This window comes from Crinia signifera, chromosome 5 (assembly GCF_055691185.1).
Source record: "Crinia signifera chromosome 5, ASM5569118v1, whole genome shotgun sequence".
Taxonomy (NCBI): domain Eukaryota; kingdom Metazoa; phylum Chordata; class Amphibia; order Anura; family Myobatrachidae; genus Crinia; species Crinia signifera.
Window position 1 is genome coordinate 291,164,599 of NC_139221.1, and position 20,084 is coordinate 291,184,682.

The 20,084-nt window shown below is 47.6% G+C and overlaps 1 protein-coding gene across 8 annotated transcripts in view; it reads left to right on the plus strand.

The window, feature by feature from the left end:
• The first annotated feature begins 763 nt into the window (after nucleotides 1-763).
• The window catches only part of PRTFDC1 (phosphoribosyl transferase domain containing 1), a 40,203-nt gene continuing 20,882 nt past the window's right edge, over nucleotides 764-20,084 (plus strand). Inside the window, exons 1-3 of one of the 8 annotated variants that reach the window (XM_083189255.1) lie at nucleotides 764-792; nucleotides 11,829-11,903; nucleotides 17,764-17,870. In XM_083189255.1, the coding sequence (XP_083045381.1) occupies nucleotides 11,853-11,903; nucleotides 17,764-17,870 (158 nt within the window). In that variant the 5' untranslated portion in view covers nucleotides 764-792; nucleotides 11,829-11,852. The other 7 variants (XM_083189252.1, XM_083189257.1, XM_083189253.1 and 4 more) reach the window with 7 other exon arrangements.

Sequence of the window (20,084 nt, forward strand, 5' to 3'; positions counted from 1 at the left end):
GCTCCCTGCGCCTGTCAGCTGTTAATCAAATGACGAACAGGCACCAGGGCCGCCTCCCCTTCCTTCCCTCTTCTCAATGTGCTGTGCCAGTGCCATTGCCAGTCCTTAACACTCCGCCACCTCTATCTCCTCCCCTCTTCTTCCATCTCCTCCTTCTCTCCCCTCCTTTCCCCCTCAGTCACGAGTGCTGCACATACATTTTGTACTACTTTCGGATCTCATCGCACACACATTGCATGCATGCCGTGCGATGCCATCTAGCCCATAACGTATGCGATTCTCGCAGTGTGTATGGGCACCTTTAGTGCTGATGTTTAGTTTAGTGCTGATGAATCAATGTAAATGTATCTAGCTCTCATTCCTTTTTTTCCCCCAAAAATGTTACAGTGTGTTGTGGGCTAGGTGAAATGAGGGAGATTGTTAGACTAATGAGGGAGAGAGGGAGATTGCTGTTATTTCAGGGAGTCTCCTGCAGAATGCAGGAGGGCAGGCAATAGCCTATGGCTGCGCTGTCCTGCCTTACCCTCCACTTACTGCCGCCGCGGCGTCTGTGGCCAGGACCCACAGATCTACATGTCTGAGGTCCTGGCGCTCCTCCTGGCTCCTGCTGCTAATGAAAAATCTCCCTCACAAAATGTCTACCCCCTTAAAGCAGACCATTTTTGAGGATGCTAGAGGAGGCGGCGGCCTCCTCTAGCATCCTTAAAAACGGTCTGCTGTAAGGGGGCAGACATTTTGTGAGGCACATTTTTCAATAGCAGGAGCCAAGAGGAGCGCCGGGACTACAGACAGGTAGATCTGCGGATCCCGGTTACAGATACAGGAGGGAGGAGGGAGCCGATGTTCTGGTTACGCCACTTGGCAGGGCTAGTGTTCTTTGGTAAAAACTCTGGCAATCTGACGAGTTATACTTCATGCAGTATATGGGTGATAGCGCCGTGTTGGGCTGCACATTGCTTTTGCTATGGTCCCTACACACGGAACGATTTTGGGTCATTTTCTAAGTGATCTATTCAGAAGATGATCGCTTAGAAAATGTCCTAAAATCGCTCCGTGTGTTGTCCCAATTAAGATATCGCATGACCGAGATGAAAGAACAACCCGACGATTGTACAGAACCAGCTGTACTGGCCTGAGAAGGGTCTCTCTGAAGCATATGATCATCTCTCCACATCTAGCACTGGGCTCAAATTACCTAACTAATATGCATTGCATTCCACTGCAGAGCTGAGAGAGTTAACCCTGGTGTCTGAGAATGCCAGCAAATTAGAGAGAAACAAGCAGAGTCTTTCAGCTGAGCCTCAGCCCTCCTTCCCCCACAGCTCAGAGCAGGCTGCCTCCCTTTCTCCCCTTTTTCCTTTATTGCTCTAAAGACCGGAAGGAAAGCTGAGGTGAGCTGAGGACTAGTTGCTAAAAGGGGATCTATGGTGACCAAGTGAAGTGCTAGCTCAGCTGCAACAGATGCAAGGGTTCAGTCACTTTGTGCTTTTTTAGGGAGTTATTGCGCACATGGATCTGTGAGTGTTTCGTGGTCGTTGTCTGGGTATGTGTGAACTCTGACCTTATGTAAGATGACTGAGTAATGAGGGAAAGACCATGGTAACAGCATGCTTTAGACTGTAAGCTTGCAACTACTACTGTAGGTCCCCTTTACCTCAAAGGGTTCTATGTACTAAGCTTTGGAGAGAGATAAAGTGGATGGCAATAAAGACCCTTATTCTGGTTCGCTCGCAAAGGCAAATTCCTTATAAAATGGACAAAACCATGCTGCACTGCAGGGGGGCAGATGTAACGTGCAAAGAGAGTTACATTTGTGCGAGTTATTTTGTTTCTGTGCAGGGTAAATACTGACTGCTTTATTATTTTCACACTGCAGTATAGATCTCACTTTGAAGTAAAACTCCAACCAAATCTAATTCTCTCTGCACATGTTACATCCGCCCCACCTGCAGTGCACATGTGTTTGTCCATATCAGAAGGAATTTGCCTTTGCAAGTGAACCAGAATAATGGCCAAAGTACCAGCCAATTACCTCCTAGGGGCCTTGTCATAGGCTGTGTTTGAAAAGGAGGGACAGTCAGGAGCTTGCTGGTTGGTACTTTATCTCTCTCTCCAAGCAGGTTAGTAAATAGTGACTCCTCTGTATGTTCTTACCCAGTCTTGTTTTATTACTGTTTTGCTTCCAGAAGTACGGAATATACCGTCACATATACATAATTGTTAATCATTTAAAAAAATAATTACTAAAGGTGCAAACCTAACTATTATAATGTGTTTTTTATAATTATACCTCCAGGTTCCAACTCCAGACAGTCCCCATGTACAGCCTCAAAGGGGTGTAGCTTATTTGTATGTGGGCGTAATTTGTACGGATTACCGATTATTACTGAGATGCAATATTTAAGGTTAAATGTTTTTTTGTTTTTAAGGAAGAAGTAGAATAATTTTGGGGATTGCTAGTATGTCACACATGTTTAATATATATTTGAATTACATTGTTTGTTTTTTCTTGTTTGTTTTTTCTTAATCTATGTTGTGTACAATGTGATATGTTTTGTTGACAGCATGTCAGTTGATATGAGAATGTCAATATGGTTGAATTGTCGCCATGCAGCAGGCACTGACCATTCATCTTGGAGAGGTGATAAAATGATTCAGTGATGTCACTGTGCATGCACATATGGGGGGGGGGGGGGGTGCATGTGTTGTTTGTAGCATATACACTGTGCGATTATTTTAAACATCACTCAGAAGGACCAAAAGGAGTGAAATGTAAAAAAAAAAATTGCCCAGTGTGTACGCACCTTTAGTACATCTGGTCAATTGTGTTTAGGCTTGGGCCATACAGTGAGGTATATTCAATGTCATCAGCAAGCCCCTGACGCAAGCTATACAGCGAACAGTGCCGATAGCTCGCCATCAGAGTATTCCTCGCCATCCCCTTCACTCGTAGTTTCCACCTTGCTGGTTCCTTTCAGCGAGGAGGTAACGGCGGGGCTTGCCACAAAATGCAACGGGCTCACTGCATTTGCGGCAAACCTCTACGTTTAAGGGGATACTCGTTGTCCTCTGACGGCAAAGATTTCTCCCAAACATTGAATATGGCTAGGGGGATTGGACCGCGAGAATGGCTTTTCCTTGCCAAAAATAAGCCATCCTCATCATACAAAACCCTCCTCGCTGCCGCTTGCCGCAGCATTAAATACACTCCACAGGTTTTTGTGTTCAAAATATAAGCCACACGTTGCGGTTTCATAGGATGCTGCAGAACAGGATCTGTTGTGTCCGGCCAGTGCCACGGTGTGTAAGTAGCAGGGTTTGCAGCACGGCCTCACTCTGTATGTGTTCTAGTTGAAATTCAGTCATCCTGTAGGAGCCGGACTGGAGGCAAAGCCTGGGGGTAGGCTCCCCTGACAGGGTTTGTAGGGAGCTGACTAGCAGGTTAGTCATAGGAGGGGTGTCTAAGGAGAGGGTCATAAGGGGAGGGGCTTAACGGGGTGTTGGAGGGGTTTATAAGCAGGGTTCAGGCGGGAAATAGGGGTCACTGGGAGATTTTCTCAACAGCTAAGCAGCGTGACATCTCCCATGGCTTCCCCAGGCAACGCTGATGCGGAGGTATCCGCTGCGCTTGCTGCCCTCAGGGAGGCAGCTGGCACCAGAGGGGCTGAGTGGCTGCAGCAGCAGATGTCAGGTCTGCTGGGGGGACTGGGAGCAGCAACGCAGGAGGCTGCTCCAGCGGGTGCACGGCCTCGGAGGTCCAGGCCTCCGGAGCGCTTTAGCCCATCTGTGTCCCCCAGGGTTCAGCGCCGTTCACGGAGCCCCGTTAGGGACCCTCCAGGCCAGGCTGCGGGCCGGGCACCTTCCGTCCGCAGGACCAGGTCTGGGAGGAATCCAACCAGCAGGCGGAACCCTCCGCGCAGGGGGGGAATCCCCCCCACGTGCAAGAAGATCCGGCGTTGCGTGGTACTGGACCTGGTGCGGTGGGGCATGCGGGGCATGCTGCTGCCCAGCGCGGGGTGAGTCGTGCCAGGGGGGCAGAAGTACAGGCTGAGGACCGCAGGCCTGGTACACGGAGCGAGAGGCGCACAGCTGGCTCCGCCTCCAACGAGGTCACGCCGGCTGGTGCTGTACCTGAGGGTCGGGATGACAGGAGAAGAGAGATGGCAGCGTCAGCAGATGATGGAGAAATACCTGGTCCTTCCTCATTGGCTGGAGTTCGTCAGGACACTGGACCTGCGGCTGCTGGGTTCACAGCCCCCAGGCAGCCTGGTGAGTCTGTCTCTATGTCTGTTAATGCTTTAGCGCAGAGTCAGGGGGGGGGAGGGTTAGCCCTCCAAGGGGAAATGAGTAGAGGTTTTACTGAATTATTGAGTGGTTTTGCAGATTGGTTGGTGGGTTTGTGGCAGGGGGCGGGGCCGTCCCCGGCGGCAGCATGGGTGCCGCAGAATGCGGGCACACCAGCTAGCATTAGTGTGCCAGTCAGTAATAGTGTGCCGGTTAGCAGTGGGGTGCCGGTTAGCAGTGGGGTGCCGGTGAGCAGCGGGGTGCCGGTATCCGGCGGTGAGCAAAGTAGCAGTAGTGCAGGGGCAGAAGGGGGCAGTGTTGGGACGCAGGAGGAGAGTGGGAGGCTCAGTGACACTGCAAAAGGGGAGGTGTATGTATGCTTTGAGGGGCCATTGGGGGCCCACCTGAAGCAGGAGGTGAGGGAGAAGATTTGGAAAGGGGAATACGTTGATATATTTTCATTGCTCCCTTTAGAGCGTTTTAATCTGGATAGGCCCCGTAAGGAGGAGAAGAAGGAGGAGGAGGAACGGCGGCGGTATCGGCTGATACCGCGGTCATTCACGAACTGGCTGCAAGCATTTGCTATTTTAGCTAGTGTGATTGGGGAGAAGGCACTTGACAATTGTTCAGGCTTGTTTTGTTACATGGATGCGATAGGAGAGGCATACCGTGTGTATGGGGGCTTGGCTTGGCTCAGGTACGATGAGCAGTTTAGGCAGAGGAAGGCTGTTCGCCCTAACATACGTTGGGACCATAAGGATATTGCTTTATGGTTAAAGGTGACGGCTCCCACAAAAAGTGGGCAGCCCTTTCGTGGGGGGGGGGGGGGGGGGGGCCGAGGGAGGCCACAAATGGGACGGCCATGCAGAAGGGACTCTGCTTTGCCTTTAATGACGGGTCATGTCGTTTTGGGGCAAAATGCAAATTTAAACATGAATGTTCCTCGTGTGGAGGGACCCATGGTGCAAATAAATGCTTCAGAGGGAAGTCACGGGACGGTAATTCAAAAGGGGGAGACACCGGTTCGGCTGGAAAGGATGCTGGGCTATCTGCGTAGGTATCCTGACCAGCAGACAGCCGTGTTGTTGGAGGAGGGGTTTAGGGAAGGTTTTAAGATACCTTCCGACGTGCAGGTTTCAGGGGGCTTGAGGAGGAATTTGAAGTCTGCAAGGGAGCATCCAGAGGTGGTGCAGGATAAACTGCGTAAGGAGGTGCAGCTGGGTCGTATGGCTGGACCTTTTGGGTCGGCACCATGGCCAGATTTGATAGTCTCTCCATTGGGGGTGGTGCCAAAAAAGGAGGCGAACAAGTTTCGTCTTATACACCATTTATCTTTTCCAAAAGGGGCGTCGGTCAATGATGGCATTGACCCTGACATCTGCTCGGTGGTTTATACATCGTTTGACGCGGCTGTTCAGTGGGTGAAGCGGTTTGGGAAAGGGGCCAGGTTGGCAAAGACTGATATTGAATCGGCATTCCGTTTGCTGCCGGTTCACCCAACCAGTTTGCGTTTGTTGGGTTGTTGTTGGGACGGGGAATTTTTTGTTGATCGTTGTTTACCGATGGGTTGTTCTTTGTCATGTGCTTATTTTGAGGCCTTTAGTTCTTTTTTGGAGTGGGTGGTTAAGGATGTCTCTGGGTGTAGTTCAGTTATTCATTACCTAGATGACTTCTTATGTATTGGTCCTGGGGGGACCGGAGTATGTGACTTATTGTTGAGGACTGTTGAAAGGGTGTCGGCAGACTTTGGGGTCCCGCTTGCTCCAGGTAAGACGGAGGGCCCTGCGACTGTGATCAGTTTTTTGGGTATTGTCATTGATACCGAGAATATGGAGTGCCGCTTGCCCGAGGAGAAATTGCTGGGTTTGAAGGCCGAGGTAGGGAGGGCATTGCTGTTGAAGAAGATTAGATTGCGGGAATTGCAATCCTTGCTGGGCAAATTGAATTTTGCGTGTCGCATTATGCCTATGGGCCGCATTTTCAGCAGGAGGCTGGCAGCAGCGACAGCAGGGGTGGTTCTTCCTCATCATTTTGTCAGATTAGGTAGTGAGTTGAAAGGGGACTTGCGGGTGTGGGAAACTTTTTTGGAAGCTTTTAACGGCAGAGCTTTGTGGATGTCAGACACATGCGTCGCTACTGAGCTAGACCTTTTCACAGACGCGGCCGGGAGTGGTGGGTTCGGGGCATATTGCCAGGGACATTGGTGTGTAGGCCGGTGGCCGGAGTCTTGGGTGCAGAGAGGCATGGTTAAAAACTTGGCATTGTTGGAGTTGTTTCCTATCTTGGTAGCAGTAGTTGTTTGGGGGGAGCTATTCCGCAATAGGAAGATTTGTTTTCACTGCGATAATTTGGGGGTTGTCATGGCTATTAACCAATTGTCGGCATCTTCACCGTCAGTGGTCACTATTTTGCAGCAGTTAGTATTGGAATGTCTGGCTTTGAATTTGTGGGTTGTGGCTAGGCACGTTCCCGGTGTCTCTAACGGCATTGCGGATGCTTTATCTCGTTCACAGTGGGAGCGTTTTCGGGAGTTGGCACCAGAGGCGGACAGGGAGGGGACCGGGTTCCCGAGTCGGCTCTGGGCTCTGCTGGACGGGTAGTCGATCAGCTCATCAGGGAATCCTTGGTCCCGAATACTTGGTCGGCATACAATCAGGAATGGCGGAGCTGGTTAGAATGGCGTGAGGTAGTAGGTCTGAAGGAGGATGATGACGAGTTGGCTGTCTTGCTATATATAGGCCATTGTAAGGAGATTGGTTGGTCAGTGGCAAAAATCACGCGCTGCATGGCGGGCTTGGCTTTTGGGTTTCGTGCAGGCGGCAGGCCTGACGTCACTAAGAATTTCCTGATTGCGCAGGCTTTAAAAGGTTGGAGGAGAGGTCATGTCGGACAGGATCAGAGAAGGCCGGTGTCTTTCCAGTTGTTACAGAATATGGGCATGAAGTTAGGGGAGGTTTGTAGTTCCAATTTCGAGGAAAGGTTGTTCGGGGTAGCTTTTTCGCTTGCCTTCTTCGGGGCACTGCGGATTGGGGAGCTCGTGAGTCCAAGCGTGTCCAGGCCGGGAGGTTTGTTAGGAGAGGATGTGGATTTATACTCGGATAGGGTGGAGCTAGTGGTGAGGAGGTCTAAGACGGATCAGTTAGGGAGGGGGAAGAAGGTAGTTCTCTTCTCTGTACCAGGCTCAGATATGTGCCCGGTGGCACGGCTGAGGATATTTAAGGAGGTCAGAGTGGGCAGGGAAAGGGATCCTTTGCTAATGCATGGGAATGGATCCTTTTTATCACGGTTTCAGTTCACAGGTGTGTTTAGAGCAGTCCTGCGGACGTTGGGCCTCAAGGGGGAGGAATACGCGGGTCACTCTTTCCGCATTGGGGCCGCAACTGAGGCTGCTAGAATGGGATTTGGGGATGAGTTGATTAAGCGTATTGGGCGGTGGGAATCGTCTCGCTTTCGGTCTTATGTTCGTTTAGGGGATTGTTGAGGTTGACTGTGTTTTTTCTGTTTTAGGGCAGCCTCCGTGCCTGATTTGGATTTTAGGACATTCTTATGTCTTTTGGGGAGCTTTACGGGCTGATGTCAGACCGAACGGCCGCCAGCTGGGTTTGGATAGAGAGGAGGCAGTGGTTCGCTGGCTGGGAAAACGCGGTATGGTATGGAGTGGAGTGCTGCAGGAATTTCACCGTTTTGTTCGGCTCGATAGGGTTCCCGACATATTAGTTTTGCATGTGGGCGGGAATGACCTTGGGGGCAGACCATTTAGGGAGTTGATACGGGATATCAAGTTTGATCTCCTACGGTTATGGGCAATGTTTCCGGAATTAATCACGGTTTGGTCAGACATCGTGCCACGCCATTATTGGAGGGATGCGAGGTCGGCTGACAAGCTCAATAAGGCACGGATTAAAGTTAACAGGGCGATTGGGCGTTTTATGGCCAGGAACGGGGCTGTTGTGGTGAGGCACAGGGAACTTGAGTCTGGTGCCGGGGCATTTTGGAGAGGTGACGGTGTGCACCTGAATGCTGAGGGGATAGATGTTTGGTCTTTGGGACTACAAGAGGGAATAGAAACAGCGTTCCGGATGTGGGGGGGGCGCACGGGGTTAAGGGTTTAACCTCGTGCTTAGTGGCGGAGGGGGGTCCTCGAGGTTGGTGGCATTGAGGCTTAATTATGCGGCGGGGAGGGCCCCATGAGGGGGCTGGACTCCCCTGGGTGAGGTTAATTAATGAGCACTGGGTGTGTACAATTGGTGCCCTCGAGCCAATCGCTATCGGCTGGGGGTAAGAGCTCCTGGAAGTGCTTAGAGGTGTGGATATATATTTATTGAGGGCCTCGGGGACCACCTTCCGTGGGAATGTTTTTGGATTATTGTTTAAAAATTGTATTGTTTCAATAAAGATGGCTGCTGTGGCCAATTTTATCCAACAAGAGAGTTATGTCATTTGTGGGGGGTAATTGGGCACAGCGATTAGACAATACCCTGTCATGTAGGAGCCGGACTGGAGGCAAAGCCTGGGGGTAGGCTCCCCTGACAGGGTTTGTAGGGAGCTGACTAGCAGGTTAGTCATAGGAGGGGTGTCTAAGGAGAGGGTCATAAGGGGAGGGGCTTAACGGGGTGTTGGAGGGGTTTATAAGCAGGGTTCAGGCGGGAAATAGGGGTCACTGGGAGATTTTCTCAACAGCTCCCACCCACCCTTCCCTATTTTTTATAGTTTAGGTAGAATATTTGATAGGATGTCTTTTTGTCACAGTGGCCTGTGCGGAGGGGGGTCCTCGAGGTTGGTGGCATTGAGGCTTAATTATGCGGCGGGGAGGGCCCTATGAGGGGGCTGGACTCCCCTGGGTGAGGTTAATTAATGAGCACTGGGTGTGTACAATTGGTGCCCTCGAGCCAATCGCTATCGGCTGGGGGTAAGAGCTCCTGGAAGTGCTTAGAGGTGTGGATATATATTTATTGAGGGCCTCGGGGACCACCTTCCGTGGGAATGTTTTTGGATTATTGTTTAAAAATTGTATTGTTTCAATAAAGATGGCTGCTGTGGCCAATTTTATCCAACAAGAGAGTTATGTCATTTGTGGGGGGTAATTGGGCACAGCGATTAGACAATACCCTGTCATGTCATCATGTTCACAGCATGCTGCAGTTGTATCTGGTGGATGCTGCACGGCTGTGTAGCCGGCCGCAAAGAGGACCATGTGCAGACTCCTTCCTGCTAAATGGGGCACTCTAAAATGTAATGTGTGACCCAAGCCTTGCACAAATGATATGTCGACATGATGAACTGGGCCTGTTTGTCTTCTATCCTTCTCCCTGCAGCAGCGGGCTTGACGGCCCCTAACCGTTGGTATACTCATAATTTCGACATTCACATGGTGGCCTGGTAGATCATGATGTCAACATTGTGAACAAGTCTACATTCTGAAAATGGTGACCGTACATGTCATTGTCAACAATTCAGGGTTGCCTACTTTCTGGCTGCCCCCTCTGAGAGAGGGCAGCCAGCCCAGCTCCATGAGGCAGGGGGGCGGGTCCACTGGCATGACAAAAGGGGTGGGATGGGGCACAGCTATGAGGGAAATGCGCCGTTTGGGGCATGATCAGTGCGATTGTGTCATTGTGGTCACGCCCCCTGCTTTGAAATGCTGGTTTTACAGGCATTACCCAGCAGTGGGAGGGGCTACAATGATGTAACTTACATCACCAATGGGGGGGATCACTGGAGACTGGTGGCAATGCTGGGGACTTGCCCCCCTCCCTTTCCCGTGATGATAGGCAATACTTCAACAGTTTGTACTTTTTTGTATCTGAAGGAATAATGTTAAGCATGCTTGCTACAGGTATAAATCCAAAGTAAAGCGTGCGTCTATGGGGTCACTTTCTTAATTATGGACTCTGTACTTCTTTGGGAGCTATACTACACTATTATACATGCACGCTCTGCTGATCTCTCCTTGAAAACATATGAAATATGTAGCCAATAGCCCATACTTGCCTACTCTGCTTCAAGTTGCAGGAGACTCACAATTTTTTCATGCAGTCCCATGTACTCACAGAAGAGTGGCCAGATCTCCTGCATCCCTCCCGCTTCCCAGTGAATCTGGCCAGATGGGAACATACAGGAAATTGCACAGTTATTTATATAGCGCACACATATTCTGCAGCGCTTTACAGAGAATATATAAACCCTGCCTGGGAGCCAATTAGCCTACAAGAATATTTTTGGATTGTGTGGGGAATCTATATTCTCCCCGTGCTTGTGTGGGGTTTCCTCTAGGTATTCCAAACTCAGCACACTTAGACCCATGGCCTAATGTAATGTAAGGTGTGTCCGTGCTACCCATTTACGAGTGATGGCGAGACTCCCGCATCACCACCCGCTTCCTAGTGAAGCAGGCTGCATTGGAGGAAAATCGCTGCGTCAGACAGAGGTGGTAGGGCATAATTCTTTAAGTCACGTCTTGTGTAAGCTTAACAAAATGTACATAGAAGAGCACAGTTCCTATTGGAGGGAATAAAATGCCCATTGAGGTATCCTACATTCCTTCAATGAACACTTGGAGTGATTCAACACCACTCGCTAAGCATCTTAACACCCCCCCTCCCCCGCCGCTGAATCCCCTCAGTAACATGCGAGGGGATGTACATACACACATCCCCTCTCATGCGGCCAAGGAGGATCATCGAATGATTTCTCTCCACTTCGGAAATAAGTCAGTCGGAACTGACGATTTCCTTCTTGTCAGCCATCTCCCTCCGGCAAGCATCAGCCCACCTGCATTCCCCTCCAGACGCCCCCTTTTTGTACGAATGCCTCGGGTAATATCATAGTCACCAAAACCTTTTGTACAGCGGCCCTGCACATGCACAAATACGCCCATGCACAGGGCCGCACAATCGATCCCCGGAGCGAATACGCCGGCCCACTATCTGCTGCTTCCACCTTTTGGTACAGTAAATGGAAGCTAAATTAAATTGACAAGAAAGCTGCAGTATCCACATGAATTTTAGGGCGGGCCCATAAGACCCGCTACATATCGGAACTATATGTAGCCGGCCAATTTGACGGGCGACAGGACCCTGCATTGGCAAGTACATACACATTTGCACAATGTCGGGGACAACAGTGAACTCTAACATGCCATGCTGCATTCGGCAACATGGCATCATTTGCAATATCTTCTGGTGGACCCTGCAGCAGAGTCCACCAGAAGATGTTGTCTATGACTGTGGGAGGGCCCATATCCGGCATACACACTTAACGATATGCCAGATTTGTCATTCCAATTTGCCTGAAAATGGTTCAAGTGTGTAATTTCCTGTGTGAATGTTTTTTCTTTTCGAATTGCACAGCAAAGAGTAGGGTATTCTGTACCTGGAAGAAGGGATCACACTAGAGGTCTGGTACATAGTGCAGATGATGAACTGTTGAAGGTTAGAAGACGGGGTAATTCTAAATGAAACCTCTTAGGCTGCACAGTTTACACTCCTTACCCTGACTGTGACTGCATCTTAAACACTCACAATTATTTTTTATTCTTCCTGCAGTTGTGACAAGTTCCATATAATTAAATGGATAATAATGTATCTTGGACTCCCAGCTCTAAGGGCCAAGGAATGGTGGTAAGTATATTTGTGTTTTCTAATTCGAATAATGACAAACGTGTACTGATTGGGTTAATTGTTCAAAATGTTCCTCAAATAGAGCAAGATCACTTTGATGTTCTGTAAAATGTCAGACCTTGAGGTGAGGTTCAGCTGAAGTACATTCAATCAGGACTTGCGCTTCTTTTTACTCCGCATGTTACAGCTATCTATTGCCCACCTGGGCAACCCACACAATTACTACAAGAGTTTCTGCCTGGCTCCTTCACTTCCCGTCCTCTGACTTCTCCACCATCATCATAAGTGACTTTAATATCCCTTTTGATAGTTCAAAAACTGTGGCTCATGCCTCCAAGCTACTTTCTCTAAACTCCTCTCTTGGCCTTTCCCAAAGGACTGACTCATCTACTTATTAGTAGGGTACTTCATTGATCTTGTATTCACCAGGCCATGCTCCGTTTCTGAATTTGCTATCATCCCTTTCCCTCTCTATGATCACAACCTTATAACCTCCATGGTCTTCTCCCATTACTTCAATGTCAATGTCGGAGAAGTCCTTCAATCCTCCTCAAACTTACAGAACAAGAAACACAATCAATACAGAAGAACTCTCAACTCTCTGCGACAACTGCTCTCAACTATTTTTACAATCACTTCTCCTGAGACGTTTGCATCACATATGAATCAGTAATTGCCTTTGATGAAGTAGCTACAGCTTCCCATAATGCTTCACGTAGCCGTAGAAGTCAACCATGGCAAAACACTTCCAAAACATCAGTGGTGTAAAACTTGTACTCCAGGTGACTACCTCAGGAATAAGACTATCTACCTTCCTTTTTGTAATGCCCTGGACACTGCCATACTCTCATCTCTGCTCAATCCTCTAACGCCAAACAACTTTTTAATACATTCACTTCTCATCCCTTAAATAACCCACTAGCCGCTATCCATACACTAGACCTTGCATCCTACTTCAATTTCAAGATTAATTCGATCCTAAATGAAATGATATTCTCTTCAACATTCAGTGACCTTCTCAATTCCCTACATGAAGTAAAATAAACCTCTGTCTCCTGTGCTCTTCCCAACCTTAAATGAATTCTGTAATCTGTCTCCCTCTCCGGTATCTTTCCTTCACTGTTCAAGCATGCAGTGATCACTCCCATTCTGAAAAAACTAAATTGTGATCCAAACTCTCTCCCATCTCTCAGCCTCCAAGCTACTTGAGACTTGCCTGCACTCACGCACTTTCTTAACTCGCACAATTTATCGGACCCACTTCAGTCAGGCTTTCGTTCCCAACACTCCCGAGATACAGCAGTGACTAGACTTGGCAGTGGCCAGATAATTCACTACTTTAAAGGCCATTACTTACTACTTATTATTCTACATCTCTCTGCTGCTTTGGACAAGGTTGACCACTCTCTTCCATAAAAACACTACAATCCCTAAGTCTTCAAAACACAGTCCTTTCTTAGATCTTAGCCTACCTATCAAATCGCTCTTTAAGTGTTCATTTCTCTGAATCAACCTTCTCTTCGCTTCCTCTATCAGTTGGAGTACTGCAAGGCTCAGTCCTCTGCTTTTCTTAACTTATACCACATCTCTTGGCAAACGAATCAGTTGTTTTAGATTTCCATATCATATGTAAGCAAATGATACTCAAATCTACCTAACCTAATCAGAATAGTCATCCTTTATATTGGTCCATGTCACTGAATGCCTTTCTGCTGTTTCATCTTGGATGTCCTCTCGCCACAAACTTAATGCAGGAAATTTACTAAAGGAAATTTGTAAAAAATGGGTGTATTTGTATCCCATTTTTGACATTTACTATCCCGAAAATACGGCAATTCGTATTTGTATTGATAGCACATCAATACGAATACGAATTGCCATATTTTCGGGATAGTAAATGTCAAAAATGAGTGTATTTCTGAATACAAATACACCTATTTTTTAGAAATTTCCTTTAGTAAATTTCCACCAATATTTCCAAAACAGTGTTAGTTCTATTTCTGCCAATAGTAGTTGTCAACCTGACATCTCTATCACTGTTGATCTCAACAATCAATCCTACCCCACACGCTGACTGCCTAGGTGTCATCTTTGACTCCAAGCTGTCCTTTGTTGCCCACATTCAATCTGTCTCAAAATCATGCCACATACATCTAAACAACATATCCAAAATAAAACCACACCTTACACAAGACACTGTGAAAATACGAATCCATGCTTCCATATCTCCGCCTTGATTATTGCAATAGTCCTCTTACTGATCTTCCCAAAAGGACCACCACTACAATCCATTCTAAATGCAGCTGCAAGGCTAATCTTACCTCCATATATTCTTTGTCTGCAGATCTGTTTGTCAGTGTCTCCATTGTTTACTTGTATTCTTCTACAGATGGAGCCGCTGCCATCCTTTTCGGCGCCCACCAGATCCCTTTCACTGGCGAGCGCCGGCGATAGGGACTGGGACGTACGTGCGTCTCACACGCACGCGCGATCCAGTATCGCCCGTCTCCAATTCAGGGAGACGCTGCCCAGTTCAGGGGGGGGGGTCGGGGCGTCGAGGGGGACCGGCGGCGATGGCGGGGGAGGCAGCAGGGACCCTTACAACCTCCATTGCCACGGGGCGCGCAAGTGTATCGTGCGCCCCTGACAGTAGCCGGCCGCTGGTGGGGGCTGGCGATAGAATCGCCAGCCCCTGCAAAGATGTGGGCGGCTACATCTGTACATTAAATATAAAATACTTTTACTCACACACAAGGCCATAAACCAAACTACTCCAATGTACATCTCTTTGCTTCTTTCAAAATATATCCTAACTCGACCTCTACACTCTTCACAAGATCTACATCTCTCATGCACACTCTCTCCCACTGACAATTGCAGGGCTTTTATTAAAAAAAAATTTATTCTGCACCCACACTGTGAATTGCTCACGCACAACAAGACTCAACTATAGTTTCATTCGGGATTACGGACCGTCGGGCCTAGAAAGTCTGTGGCAATGCATGCTGTGCCTTGCAGTTCCCCAGCAGATGAAGTGCTACTAGTTGCCTCGGTGAACCTTCGTGCAGCGGCGTAACTATCATTTCGGCGCCCCCCCCCCCCGCCGATAATAAAACACCCCCCCCCCCCCTCAGCCCACCACCACTCCGGACGCACATGCCCCCCATCCCCCGCATACTTACCTGTATTCGCTGCGCTGGTCCCGGCTCCCATCCTGGCTTCATTCTGATATGAAACACGGACCATCACAAAATGGCCGCCCCCATACAGCAGACAGTTTCAGAGAACTGGCTGCTATATGGGGGCGGACATTTTATGATAGCCCGTCGCAATAGCAGAATGAAGCCAGGGGAGCCGGGACCACCGCAGCGAATATAGGTAACGCTGCGGGAGATGGGGCATTACAATAGCACCGCATGCCCCCCGGCGCCCGTACTTACCGAGCGCCTCGCCGCGGGTGCTGCGGTGCTGTAGTTACGCCACTGCCTTAGTGCACTATATTATTTATCCACCAGCTTCAAAGGATTAAACTTAATTTTATGTGTGGGAAGTGAGTCAGTATACAAATACAAATGTCTTTAGCAAATACAGAACATGGGAACTGTGCCCACTTCTACTGAAGGAGCCAAGCGCTTTAAGAATGCCACATCTGCTGCCAGATATGAACACAAGTACTTTTTTAATTCTTTCCTACTACTTTTTTTTTTTTACGCCGTCACTCAAAATTGTATAGGCCACTATTTTCACCGACGTTTTGATTTTGAGAAATGAAAAGGAAATTGGTTATAATAATGCAAGATAATACTGTACATGAAAGGAGAACCAAGTCACAGGAGGTGGAGCGGCAAAGGCTGTATGGGTGACGGAGGCCCTTTGCCACATATAGCCTGCTTAGCCTAAAATAGGGGATATTGCACTACATTTGGCCTTCTGCTTCAAGGGAAGCTCCAAGTCTAGAACACTAAGTTTAATCTCTGTGCTGTAAAGGTCCTGATGACTTGAGTAAAAATGTATAATGACCTTCGACTCCATATTTCTTATAAATTATGTGATGTGATTTATTCAGACAGACAGGGAGCAGGCATCGTTCAAGGTGGTATCATAGCTCAGCCCAGCTCAGGTCACATGGTTTGGGTACAATGTATATATACCTTCTAACCTCTAGGTCCTTGAAGTTATTTACTCAATGTTGCATATATTTGTCCATCAATTTAAAATCTTCATCTTGTGCAGAAATACAATTAAATTCCATATCCACAGTCCTTTCACCAAATGCAAATGCTTACCTGTCAGCCTTAGTATCAGAGACACAACTCGCATTGTGTCAAACACTTATTTATTAAAAAAAAAAATTATTTATGGAATTATTTACATACCTCCCAACAGTCCCGAAAACCGCGGGAATGTCCTGGTTTTCGTGGACATTCCCGCGGCCGGCAGTGTGCCGTGGCGAGGGGGGGGGCTTTTGGGAGTCCCCACTGTCGGCTGGGGGCATGGCTAGAGGCTCACAGAGCCTCTGGGTCATGCCCCCATAGCGTCAAAACGGGGCGTGGCCTCGTGGAGAGCTGTGATTATAGGCCATGCCCCTTTAATTAGGCCACACCCCAACATTTTTCCAACGCGCCTACGGCGGGCATCCCTCTATCCCGCCTCCGTCTCCCTGAAAGTTGGGAGGTATGTATTTATATAGAGCTCCCAGGCCTATAGAGAGCTATTCCAAGGGTATTTATATTTATATGCATGGCCAAATTGTAAGAGGCGTAGCCATGTTTTCGTATGACAACAATAGAGGAAACACACACACACACACACACACACACACACACACACACACACTGCAGACTACTGCTGCTGAACTTTCCTCACTCAAGTCCTGCACACAGTATAACCTGGGCTGGGGAGAGCAGCTGCTGACATGTAAGAGGGGGGGTGGGGTAGTTGGCCCTGGCCTATACTTGCCAACTTTCTTTGTCTCCTTTCTGGCAGAATCCCAGAGAAGAAATGCTGCTGGCCACTTGAGTGGGCAGGGCCAGACTCCCACATAATTAGGTCCCTCCTCAGCCATGGAAAAATACGGAGCATTGTGTATACACGTGGCTAAAATGAAGCAAATTCCATTGTTAAACAGTGCCTCTGCCATATGGCAACCGATTCCCATATATTTCTCCCAATCCCGGTTGCCCACCTTTTTCCATTGTAGCTATTTTATGTAGACTCTGCTACAGTAACCAAGTTTATTTGGAAGTGGGGGTTTTCATTAACTGGTGCTCCACGTATAGGTTATTCAAACTCTGTTCTCAGGACCCCAAAAAGTTCCAGGTCACCCAGCGGGTGCACAGGTGTATTCATTACTCACTGATACATTCTAAATGATCCACCGGTGGATGTAATTCTGTGAGGAGACCTGGAAAACATGTACTCTTTGGGATCATGAGGACAGAATTTGAGTACCTATGAGATCAGTGGTTCTCAACCTTGGTCCTCAAGTACCCCCAACAGTTCATGTTTTTCAGGTCTCCACACAGAATCGCAAGTGAAATAATTAGCTCCACCTGTGATCTTTTAAAATGTGTCAGTGAATTGAGTGCACCTGTGCACCACCTGCCTGGTGACCTGGAAAACATGAACTTTTGGGGGTACTTGAGGAAGGAGGTTGAGCACCACTGGTCTAGATCTACTGTAAGTATAACGTGTGTTCAGTCACTTCTAGATCAGCTATAGAGCCATATACTTCTGATACCCATTCTAGATCTTTTTTTTTTTTTATGTATATTTACAAAAACTAGCCAACACTGAAGTCACGATTAAAGTTGCAGTAATTTTTTTTTCCTATATGACTAAATAAATGTGTTCTCCGCAGATTCAGGACACTTGGTCTGGATATAGCCTGGATGTATTTATGCTGCCCAACCACTACTGTGAAGACTTAGAATGTGTGTTCATCCCTCACGGAATCATCGTGGACAGGTAATGGCAAGAATCCCATGTTCTATATCCACTCGGTCATATATTTAAAGGACATTTTACGCTTTCAAAACCATCGATTAGTCACGGCTCTAAGTCATCAGAAAGTGCAGCATTGACTGGATTGTCCTTAGAATGCTCCGGGGGGAGCTGCCGAGACTGAAGGCTGACTACCTGGAATGTCTAAAAGATGCTCCAGACGGTGCTGCAGCTGACATGTGACGTCAGCCACCCACCCTGAGGATGCATTGGCGCGCCTATGTTCGCAGGGGTATGCCCAGCATATGGAAACCGTAATTTGGAATAACAGAATAAATGGAGACAATGCGGTGTAATGAGTATGGTGAGCTGTCTGCGGGACGAGGCGGGGGGGGGGGGGGGGGGGGGGGCGGCACATGGCAGCAAACAAAAAAAGGCATCAGATATGTGTAGGCCCACCAGAGATCTGCATAATGACCAGTCTGCACCTGGGGGAAACCCAGCATCTCTGGGAGTGCAAGGCATGCCCCCAGACTGATGAAAATGTACAGTGAGACCACACCCCTTTCCTTTGAGGTCGCACCCTCTTTTCAGGTGTCCTGTTGGAAACTAATGTTCTACACAATACAATAATCTATATTAAAGTGTCATAACATCGGAGAGATGAGAGCTTGATGGTATTATAAGTAAATGTGAAAGTCAGAACTGAATTTAAATATTAAATCAATTTTGGATTACATACAACTCTGGATTAAGCCCAAATTATTATTATTATTATTCTTTCATCCCAGACAGCCAACAAGAATTCTCAGTGGAAAGTCCTACCTCTACAATATTGATTCCATGACCTTAAACATGAACAGCAGTTGCAGTGCCAACCATGTGTTGCAGAGGGGGATTGCTAGGCACATATATGCGCGCATACTGTGACCAGGATCACAAACACGCGGACTCAGTTGAAGACTTTGTTTGTTTTCAACAGCAGATCACAGCAGTCCAGGTTAATTCCATATACAATTGTAATTACAGGCAGTAGAATACAGGCAATCTCAGCATAAAAGACTCTTGCAAGGCTCCAATGGTCCCTACCATAGCCCACTCCTGGTCTATCGATTTGGGTGGCTCATCCACATCAAGATCAAGGTGACTCTGCCCTGAAAATCCTTAAATCAGGAAAATCCCAGGTGCTGCTGATTACACGCCTGGGTTCTGCTAGTGCTCTGAAACCTGGTCTGAATCCTCCAAATTACTTTCTTGTGGACAGATGCTGTATCTGCCACAATACATACATGTTATCATGTATATATGTGCTGCATGGATCTCGGTGGAATTCGCATTGCAGTATGCATCAGGTTCCTGGGAATCGGCATAAGCTATAACACACTCTTAAGCCTGCCCTTCAAATCCTGTGAAACTAGACCGGGGGAAAACTTAGAAAGATTGTGTTGTGGCTTATTCTGATTCCCAGGCGCCCGATGCATACAGCAATGCTGATCCCAGGGAGATCCATCCAGATTGATAAAGTAGCCAAATTTACCAAAAGCAACCAATAAACTTCTGTCATTTCATAGACTTTGCTGAATAATAACAGACAAAAAAAGGAGGAGGGTTGAGATCCGCACACAGGGCCAGATGTACTAAGCTTGAAAAGTGATAAAATGAAGAGTGATAAACAACCAACCAATCAACTCCTACCTTTCATTTTTCAAACACAGCCTGTGACATGGCAGTTACGAGCTGATTGGTTGGTGATTTATCAATCAGCTCGTAACTGCCATGTCACAGGCTGTGTTTGAAAAATATAAGGTAGGAGTTGATTGGTTGGTTGTTTATCACTCTCCATTTTATCACTTTTCAAGGCTTAGTACATCTCCCCCACAAAGAGAATTGTTGTATCACTTTATTTTCAAGATATGTTAGGACCGCCTTTTATTACAGTAATGGGGCGGGGGTGCTATCTGGGCAATCGAGGTGCATTACTGTAAAAGAAGGAAAGAATTGCACTGTGGGTGCACACCAATGATTCGTTTAAAACTTAACTTATTAACTTATTAATTATATGCTTATTTGCAGTGGCGGTTTTTACCTATGGGCTGCATACATTGGCTCTTTACATGAAAATAAGAGACCAGTAAATAACAGTTGAACTGGTGATGGATGTAAACTGGTTTGGGTGTCTCTAGATCTAGTTTAAGTTTTAACTAATCATTGGTGTGCATCCTTGAATAATAACAGAAG